At 37.1% G+C, this 10525-nt stretch overlaps 1 protein-coding gene across 2 annotated transcripts; it reads left to right on the plus strand.

Moving 5' to 3' along the window:
• Positions 1-639: 639 nt before the first annotated feature.
• Positions 640-10114, plus strand: RFC1 (replication factor C1). Of its 2 annotated transcripts, XM_086660387.1 has the most exons (23): positions 640-723; positions 791-1244; positions 1342-1479; positions 1740-2237; positions 2365-2432; positions 2935-3010; positions 3088-3149; positions 3236-3381; positions 4244-4401; positions 4554-4742; positions 4879-5000; positions 5087-5294; positions 5908-5961; positions 6116-6285; positions 6511-6601; positions 7117-7298; positions 7397-7436; positions 7802-7926; positions 8376-8448; positions 8546-8638; positions 8813-9056; positions 9462-9512; positions 9686-10114. In XM_086660387.1, the coding sequence occupies exons 2-23, from the start codon at positions 1242-1244 to the stop codon at positions 9838-9840; spliced, it is 2946 nt and encodes a 981-aa protein (XP_086516513.1). In that variant the 5' UTR covers positions 640-723; positions 791-1241; the 3' UTR covers positions 9841-10114. The 2 variants fall into 2 exon arrangements, with proteins under 2 accessions (XP_086516513.1, XP_086516512.1); XM_086660386.1 differs by lacking the exon at positions 640-723 and having other exon boundaries at positions 1336-1479.
• Positions 10115-10525: the final 411 nt, after the last annotated feature.

Here is a 10525-nt window from a genome sequence, read left to right on the forward strand (position 1 = left end):
GTAGACTACAAAACCCAACACCTTCATCGGACCCTAGTTTCCAGATGAAATTGATATGGTTTTGTCTGGAGACCAGACGTGACCAGATCTTGTCTGCACGTACGGAAACCAGAAATTCGGCGAAGGAATTTCTCCCATTCACCGGAGTTCGAGAGAGAGGGTGAGGAGAGAGTGAAGAAAGAGAAGAGACAAGAAGTCGTCGCCCGTCGCCAGACAACTCCGCCTGACGCCTTTTTACCGATGATTTTAAAGATGTGTTTCGTTCATGTTTTTTTTGGATTTCCACCTTTTTCTTGAAAACTATTTTTGTTTCCCCAAAGCACCGATCATTAGCAAAACATCCTTAAGTTACAGATGTTTCTTTCTTAGAATTTCAACTCAAAAATGGTGATTGATATGGGCATGAAAGTTTTGCTAGGGTGCCAAAATTGAAAGGGAATTTTATATAGTTCTTCAGATTTTACGAGGTTAAGGTGATAATTTTAATTTTTTCTTTTCTTTTTTCAAAAACACTTAACTCCATCTTTACCTTCATCGGCATCATCACAAAAAATCTCACTATCGACATTTTTTGAAAAACAGTCGAAGATGAAAGAAACATATCTTGCTTATTACGTAAATTTTCATGTGTTGTTCCTCCAGAAGAAAGCTCTCCAACTTTTCTCCCTTCCCCAATTTATTTCTCAACCTAGTAAGTGGCTTTTCCATGTTCAACAAAAAAAAGTGGCGTTCAACAAAAAAAAAGTGGACTTTCAACAAAAAAAAAAAAAAAAAAAAAAACAAAAAAAAGTGGCTTTTCCATGTAATTTTGGACAACTCACAAAATTAATAACTTGTAAATTAGAGCCATCTACATCATTGAAAAATAAAAGATCCTTAACTAAAATTCCCTAGACCTTGTAAATGGTGTATTAAAGAAGGAAACAATGTCTTGTCTATAAGACTACTATAAAAAGTAAAAACTAACCCGAAAATTTGATCAAAATCATCTTGGAAATAAATACCCTTCTCTTCTATTTTGCCCCCAAAATACCAGAGTCTTACAAAACCCTCCTATTTTACCCCCCCCCCCCCCCCCCCCCCCCCACCCCACCCCAACCAAAACACAGAAGAAAAGGAAATCGGAATCGATCAAGGGTTTGGTTTCTGAGAAAACAAGGGTTTGGGTTTTTAATCGATTAATTTCTCAGCCTAATGTTGGGATTTTGATCAGAAATTGATTTACTCTAGAGCTAAGAACAATGGTGAGTTATTATTACCTTTTCTTTGTTTTTCTTCTGTATTACTACTTGATTGTTCTTTCTAATAGAATTTTGTTTTGTTTATCATTTGAAGTCGCAGTCTGATATCCGGAAGTGGTTTATGAAACAACACGATAAGAATGGAAATGCATCAAAACCTACTAAACCAACTGCTTCTGCTGTTCCATCACCATCTGAAAAGCCTGTTTTAGTTATCTCATCACAATCAAAGAAACCAGTAAGAATCCCCATTCACAAAAATTATTCATTTTGACATTGTGTTGTTCAAATTTAACTTTTTGGGTTTTTGTTATAACTGAAGAAAGCATTTTTAATCTAATATATATAGTTGTTGACCTTTAAAATCTTAGGAAAATTAATACTTGTCGATTTGTTGAAGAAATCATGAAGATTAAGTGAAAGATTGATATTTTAGTTCTGGGTTTTAAATAGAAAGGGAATGAGAAGTATGAACTGTTATTTGTTTTGTTTGGGTAGGTAAATGAAGTTGAAGAAAGCTCGGGACGGAGGAAAACTAGTAAATACTTCGCTAAAGATGTGGAAAAGCCAAAGGATGAAAAAGAGATTGAGAAAATACCGGCTAAAAGAAAAGCTGAGGTAAGTAGGATGGAAATCAACGATGATGTGAAACCTCCACTGGCAAAGAAGCTTCACAAGGTTGAAGACGAGGATGATGATGATGATGTCTTTGTGATGCCGAAATCAAGGAAAAATAGTGATGTGGCTAGTCCAGCCAAGAAATTGAAGAATGCCGCTGGTAAAGGAGTTAAGAAATCTGTAAAAGCTGAAGAGAATGATGATGACGGTGTTGATGATGAAGTGGGCGGTAGTTCTCTTAAACCTGCTGGAAGGGGAGGTGGTGGAAGAGGATCTGCTGCGGCACCAGCTGGTGGGAGAGGGAGAGGAAGAGGCGGTGGAAGAGGTGGGTTCATGAATTTTGGTGAGAGAAAAGATCCTCCGCATAAAGGAGAAAAGGTAAGAACCGTAAGAATGGTGTTCGTTGATTCAGAAACTGGAACAGTGTTTTGGGTTTGAACTTCCATCTACGATGTAATTTTTGTCCCCAGCATCCTCACACTGAACCATTCTTCTCGTGTTTCAGGAAGTCCCAGAGGGTTCCCCTGATTGTTTAACTGGTCTGACTTTTGTTATAAGTGGAACCCTTGACAGGTATTTCTTCTTCATCTTAACTTTTGTGTATCCATCCTTTTAGTCTAAATGGGCGTGATGACGTTCTGATGTCATCTTGCTCCCTATTATCTGATATGTTGTATTGTAAGGGTAGCACAAACCACCATATCTGAAAACATCTTTTTTTACGTGGATCAATGACCTAATATCTATATAGAGCTTTTAATGTTACTGATTTCCTGCATGGAGATCATTACAAAAAATATTTCGTCTTTATAAATAGAATGTAGGAGGACCTTGTGGCTCATTTCAGGCTCAACAATCTTAGACAAGCAAAAGTTGAATTTGATGATGGTTGAGACTTGTCGATTTATTAATACAAATATAAATTGCCTCTCTATCTTTATATTAGGCGGTGTAATTGTAATTTCCTTATCTGCCATTTTGCCTGCTTTTTTATCCAATTCTTGCTTGTCAGTTGTAATTAGCTAACTGTTTTTGTAATATCAGCATATGCTTATTAACCATTTGTATCTTCTAGCCTGGAACGGGAAGAAGCAGAAGATTTGATAAAGCGGCATGGTGGTCGAGTTACTGGATCTGTCAGTAAAAAAACTGTGAGCTCTGCAACACTATGGGGCTTGTCTAATTCCAGTTCAATATATCTGTTCTGATTGGCACTCTCTTTCTGCAGAATTATCTTCTCGCTGATGAAGACATTGGAGGACGGAAATCTGATAAAGCCAAAGAACTGGGGTATGTTGTCTTTTGTTTTCCCAATTTGTCGTTTGTAATGTTTTACGTTCTTTTAAGCAACTTCCTGTATTTCTGTTACTTTGCAGAACTTCCTTTCTGACTGAGGATGGGTTGTTTGATTTGATACGTAAATCAAAACCCACAAAAGCATCTCCACAAGAACCAAAGAGCAAAGTTGCAGAGAAGGTTGCTGTCTCGCAGCCAAAAGGGAGCCCTCTAAAAATAGTAAGAGGTATATTCAAACAGCTCAAAGCTCAGTTGGTTATTGATCATAAGTTAAGTTACACAACTTATATTAGTCATTAATTTAAAAAACATTGTCATGTCAGTCGTGTTAAATCAAATGTAAGATGTATTGCATGTTCTGAGTGCTTATACTTGCACATCTGCGATTTATTGTCTAGGCGCCATTTTTCTATCTACGAAACCAGTTATCTTTTGGACTTCAGATATTAGTACCACGGTTGCAATAATTTTTGTAGGGAATCACACATGCTTCAAACCTGTCAAGAGACAAGGTTTGGGAGAAGCATTTCCCAAATCTCAACCAAAATAAAGAACCACATCCAAAAAGTTGTATCAAGTAATTGCATTGAGATGATCCGCTTCCTGATTTTGGTGTGGACGATTTCATGCCGTGAACATTGTTCTCAAGAAAATTCATAAAAACTTCTAGTCACTGATTTCACTCAAAAGTTGGTTGAAGTTTGAAGCTTTTGAACCCATGCGTTTGACCGTTTGTTCAACAATCTTCTTAGGAGGTAGAACAATGTGATCTTTTAAAAATGATCTATACATGTTGAAGAAATCACCCTTACCAGGAATCAATGCTGGACATCTCCATGTTGGTCCTACAAAAGATATTTCAATTTTTTCTGCCTCAATTATACACAGTTAAATGATTGCTCACATTTCATATTTATGCAAGTTATTGAAGTTCTAACTAATGATTGCAATAGCATCACAACTTCACCAGTTCAATTTTTCTACTGCGATGTTCTGATGTCTTGCCTTAGGATTCTTTTCCTTGGTATCATGATTTAGTTACATATGTTTGGCTTTGCCTGTTTTTTTTATTCATTGGGCTTCTCTAGGCAGTGAAAACGTATCTTCTTTGGAGAAGAGAACTCCTCCAAAAGCTTTGAACTCTGGTGTTTCTGCTGCTAAGCCAAAAAACCAAAGTACTGGTTTGACGTGGACAGAAAAGTACAAACCAAAGGTTCCAAATGACATCTTGGGCAATCAATCACTTGTATGTCTCTTTCTTCTAATAAATGCACAATATATATATATATATATCCCTTTTTCTTCTCTCTTATTTACTCAACAGCCTCCATTTGTCTTCTGATTTTGTTATATGAACCATTGTTCTTAAGTTCCTCTTCTGTATTGTACCACTTGTAGATTAAGCAACTTCATGACTGGTTGACGCATTGGAATGATCAATTTTTACATACTAGCCAGAAGGGAAAAGGGAAAAAGCAGAACGATTCTGCAGCTAAAAAAGCTGTTCTGATAAGTGGATCACCTGGCATTGGAAAGAGTACATCAGCGAAGTTGGTTAGCAAGATGCTTGGATTCGAGGGCATAGAGGTTCAGCATTTTATTGTTTATTTACTCTCCATTTCACGATAGTTTATGATTCATCAGTCCAGATCTTGCATGTTAAATGACGCTTCCACCTTTGGAGCTTACCATTGCCATATTCTGTCCTATTTCTGTTTTCAAGGTCAATGCTAGTGACAGTCGTGGAAAAGCTGATTCTAAAATTATCAAAGGAATTGGAGGAAGCACATCAAACTCCATAAAAGAACTTGTCAGCAATGAATCTTTGAACGTTAACATGGCTCGGTTGGACTTGCTTACTGTAATTCCATATATTTTTCTTGAAAAAACATGTTATCATTGTCTCATTCTTGTTTTAATTGAACTGGTAGGTCAAAGCATCAAAAGACAGTTCTGATTATGGACGAAGTTGATGGTATGTCTGCTGGAGATAGAGGTGGAGTGGCTGACCTAATTGCTAGCATTAAGATGTCCAAAATTCCCATCATTTGTATCTGCAATGATCGCTACAGTCAGAAACTGAAGAGTCTTCTCAACTACTGTTTGCTTCTTAACTACAGGAAACCAACAAAACAACAGGTCCTTCCACATTTGTACTCCTCTAGAAGCATTTAGTCATTAGCATATTTGGAGATACGCCATCTCTATGGTTACTTCGTATCAATAATCATGCAATAGTTAATATATATCTTAGATGATTAGATCAAAACACTATACCTTAGAAACAGAACAAAAGTTCAGTATAAATCTTTTCTTTTTGAAAGAGGGAACTCGAAAATAGTTCAGGTCGTAATAGCGCTTGTGCGGTTTTAGTAAAATCTCTTAACCGAGCTTTCAAACTTAGGACCGTGGTTCTATATGCATCTTCTGAGTTTCGATGCGGAGTTGCCATGTATCTTAGAGTACAGCTTCGTGATAGACTGATAGTGTGTTGTTTTACATCGTTTTTTGCTCAGTCATCTGATCTTACTTTTCTGTCACTGTGTAGTGTTCTAAAGGGAATCTTGAGCAAGGCTCATGTGAACCTGCCGCCACTTTATTTGTTCTTAAATGTGCTTTTGCTAAAACTTGTGTTCTCTGTGTCTTCTTGCTTGGAATCTATATTATGTTATGACAAATTTTCTTTCGAAGTTCTGGGTGACGGTTAAAATGCGGGATTTGTGACATGTAGTCTATTTTTTGTACCTGATAGATGGCCAAAAGGTTGATGCAAGTTGCTACTGCCGAAGGTCTCCAAGTTAATGAGGTAAATAGTCTTATTGAAATTATAATTTCCGATCATTATAAAGTTTAGCCATGTAATCGTATTTTCTTTTCTTATTTTTCTATTTGTTTGTCGAGTACTTTTATTATACTAATGATCAACTCTGGTTGTTTCTATATTATTGTGACATTCATAGATTGCTCTTGAGGAACTGGCAGACAGGGTTAATGGAGATATGCGCATGGCATTAAATCAGTTGCAGTACATGAGCCTTTCAAAGTCAGTTATCAACTATGATGACATAAGGCAACGCCTTCTGAGTAGCGCGAAGGATGAAGATATTTCACCTTTCACTGCTGTTGACAAGTATGTTCTTTTTTTCTTCATTTTATTTCTTTTCTGTTGGGTACTGAATTACTGTTTCCTGCTGTCTCTCTTAGTTTTGGACTCTATTATTGCTCACATTATTCCAAGAAGTTCAATTCTAATGTTATATTTATTATAACGATCCACAACTCTCTGCAGTATTGAAGTAACCGTACGTTATTTATGAATCTGTCGACATTCTAACATTTCTTGCCTTTTATGTAGGTTGTTCGGTTTTAATGGTGGAAAGTTGAGGATGGATGAGAGAGTGGACTTGTGCATGAGCGACCCTGACCTTGTTCCTCTTCTTATTCAGGTTTTCCTTTTGGGTCTATGTGCGTAGTTTTAGCTCTCAACGTTGGTCTAGTATTGACTAGCTTCTAAAATCTAGAAAGTATCGGCATTAGGTTTCCCATACTCTGGATACCTCCTGTTCTGTCTTTTTTCTGTTGACCATTAGGTTTTCTGAAGAAAAAAAAAATCCTTTTCAAGTTATAGACGAATATCTGTACTGCTTTAGCCTATCTCTTGCTTACCATAATTGACATTCATAAAGTAACCCGTGGCCTTCTGAGTCAAAGAAGTATGCTTGTTAACTGTTCCAAGTTTCAACATCAAAACTTGTTAGTTGTCACATTTCAAGTTCAAAGGACGAGTTCGTAGTGTTCTTATAAAGTTATATTATGGGTTTTAATGTTGTTATCTGTTTGGAGTTTCATTAACTGATGAGAAAGCACTGATATCGAGCTCTGCTATTTCCCAAGATACATCATATATTTTGCTTGTCACTTATATTGATTCAAAAAATTTCTTACTGTTACATAATATTAGGAGAATTACATCAACTATCGTCCAAGTTCTGGCGGTAAGGATGAGAATGGAATCAAAAGATTGAACATGATTGCCCGCGCTGCAGACTCTATTGGAACTGGAGATATTGTAAATGTACAGATACGTAGATATCAACAGTGGCAACTTTCTCAAACTGGGACCCTCGCATCTTGTATAATTCCGTATGTTGTCTGAATTCAGTAATTAAGAACGTTGTGTTCTAATGAGCTTTCAGTTCGCCTTTCGCAAGTGGCCACTAATTTCTTTTTGTTTTCATCAGTGCTGCTTTATTACATGGGCAAAGGGAGACCCTTGAACAGGTATTACTTGGATACTTTCAAATTGTTTGCACATTTTGAAGAGTTCTTCGTGATGAATTGCATGTGTGGTTGTAGGCAGACCTATTTTGTTATTTAGTAAAAGGAGAAAACGTATGAAAGGTTAATAACCAAAGCTTTAGATGGGAAAGAAACAAACTTACTATGTAGGGATTCGCACTACCAAATACAACCTCAGCAGAAGTTATTCTTCAAGTCACTCTGCCATCAGAGGACAGAATCGTGGAAATCCAGTTTCTGCAACTTAATAATCTGCCAATCATGTGACCTATTGGTGGAGCATTGAGTTATGCTTTATTTGAGTCTCTTTATATTCTTATACTGATCATTGATATCTGTTTTTGTAGGGTGAGCGCAACTTTAATAGATTTGGAGGGTGGCTTGGGAAGAACTCAACAATGGGCAAGAACACGAGGCTTTTGGAGGATCTACATGTCCATCTTCTGGCTTCTCGAGAATCAATTTCTAACAGGTCCGCTGTTAGTCCATGGATAAATCTATTGTGCCTTCAAATTCAATTAAATTTGTTTATTTCAGAACATTAAGATCGTTATGTGTAGTAATGTTTACCTATTCAATGTACACCCGTGGTTGGAATATCTGCATCCCGTTTCCCAAAGACGTTTAGATAATTTTAGGCGATAATAAGGTTAGGAAACCACACTCAGTGCCTTTTACCCTGGCGTGAACTATCTTTGAGTTCTTATTGAAAAGCAAACTTGTGTGGGCAAAGATGACCCTCACTTGTCATTTTCCAAAGACAGGTGGTCTAACTGCACTAGATTATTTTTGCTTTTCATCTTAGATTCTTACTATTACAACTACATGGATGAAAATTAGAACCTCTGTTCCTCATTTGTTTATGATTTTGTTTTTTAGCCATTCTCCTCACAAGATGCTTAATTGAACGTTCTCTTGCAGGGAAACATTGCGTGTAGATTACCTATCTCTTATCCGGAAGCAACTAACTGAACCACTTCGGGTGCTACCTAAGGTTTGGTGATATCACATGTCTTTCACAATTTAGAACAGCTTTGACAAGATAGTAGATATGGTAATCTCTGTGCGTTTTCTTTTGAATAAATTATCAGGATGAGGCAGTTCAGAAGGTTGTGGAATTCATGGATGCTTACTCTATAAGTCAGGAGGACTATGACACAATCATGGAGTTATCAAAATTCCAGGTGTCTTTACTTGTCTTTATAGAGATAGATTTGGCACCCCCAGTGAATATATCGAGTTTTCTTGTCCTATCATTTCAAATTGATTGATGACTCAAATGGGGTCTAGAAAATACGGCTCAGTAGATTTTGTTATGTTCTCAAATTGCCAACTATTTCATGTTCTATTTACATCAGAAACACCCAAATCCACTAGAGGGCATACCACCAGCAGTAAAAGCTGCGCTCACGAAGGCATACAAACAAGGGAGCAGTTCACGTGTGATACGAGCAGCAGATTTAATAACGCTTCCAGGAATTAAAAAGGCCCCAAAGAAACGGGTAGCAGCAATGTTGGAGCCAGTTGACGAGGGCTTGACAGAGGAAATTGGTGAAGCGCTAGCTGAAAGTGAAGAAGAGAACTCTTCAGACACAGAAATAGGTAAGTCATCTCTATGTAAATATTAGTCTCTACTCTAGAAATCCGAAGGTGGAAGCTCTTCAGCTATGAACTTTTCCAGCTGAACTCTAGTCATTGCACCCTATCCCTATGTGATAAAACTATGGGATCTTGGGTTTCCTTGAATAGCTTTGCTCCTCTTGTATCTAGAAGTTTTATATTTGTTGTTATCACCTACCATTTTTTCTCAAAGAACAACATGAGATTAGCTTGGGTTCTTTTTTGAATGATCCCGTCAATTTGCACTATGTACATTAACTTCTTGATTCATAGATGAATCCGCTGCTTTATAGTACACTAGTTGATGCTTTGTGGGTATTTTTTTGAAGTGGTATTTCTTCTTGATCCATCTGACAGAAGTTCATTTATTTTCTTTTCCATTTTTAGATGGATCTGAGAAGAAGCTGGAACTGGATCTCCAGAGTAATAGCAAGAAAGGTGGGGAGAACGAACATTCTCATATAGTCACATATATTCATGGGAACTGGCGAACGATCTTAATAGATTTTAAATGCTGTGTTTTCTTTAATTTTTTCTTTTGGTTTTCACCATAATATCACTTGCTTTTCCGGACATCTTACTGATCTGTTTGTGTCAAAAAAATCTAATAGGAATTCAAGTGCAACTTGACTTGAAAAACAAGGGCAATTCAAGTGCAAAGAAAACTCCGGCTGCAAAATCCAAAGCCGCTTCTGCTTCTGCCGAAAAGAAAGGAGGTCGGAGTACAGGTGGTTCCGCTGCTTCTGCTGCCAAGAGAAAGAGGTGAGGGAAGGTATCGTAATGAGGAAGTATTTTGGTAACTCAATGCTGTTAAGATCAGCTGACTACCTCAATTACTGGTAACAGTTAGTTGAATAGGAGTACGCTCAGTCGTCTCTTTTTCCCGCTTCTGTTACTTTCGGTTTTAGCAGGCTGAGTTCAAAGTTTTATGCTTATGTTTTTTTCTATACATATGTGTTCGTCAAGCCTCTTTTTGTTGTGAACTGGTAAGCAACCATCTTTGCTTTTAATACGTTTGGATCAAAGTTTTTGAGAGAAAATAGTTTCCATGGTGTAAAGTTATATGATCCCTACGGTCGTAAGTTTTCAAAAACTCATAAAAGTTTGACAGTTGAAGAAGAGAATCATGCCAACTTGGGGATTGGAGGTTGTTTGATTAATTTCCTCTCCGTCCTCTCCTTTGCTTACTCGTCGGGTTAGGTTTGAAAGGATCTTTGGCAACAGTCAGACTTTCCATTTCAAGTTACCTTTAACCAATTTTTTGAAGTATTTCTTCTTCCTGTCACCACTACCTTCATCATTATTCTCATTCTCAAGCTTCAATCTAAAGCAGAGAACATTAGCTTCAGTTTGAAGAGCATTAAGGCATGAGCTTCAAATAGAAGCTTTTTTTGAGCTTCAACAGAAGCTTCAATATATATATGTAGTGAAAGAGATCTAAATATTTGGTT

This window comes from Eschscholzia californica, unplaced genomic scaffold (genome assembly GCF_041429995.1).
Source record: "Eschscholzia californica isolate CP2 unplaced genomic scaffold, dmEscCali1.0.p SCAF_2, whole genome shotgun sequence".
In the NCBI taxonomy this organism is placed as follows: Eukaryota; Viridiplantae; Streptophyta; class Magnoliopsida; order Ranunculales; family Papaveraceae; genus Eschscholzia; species Eschscholzia californica.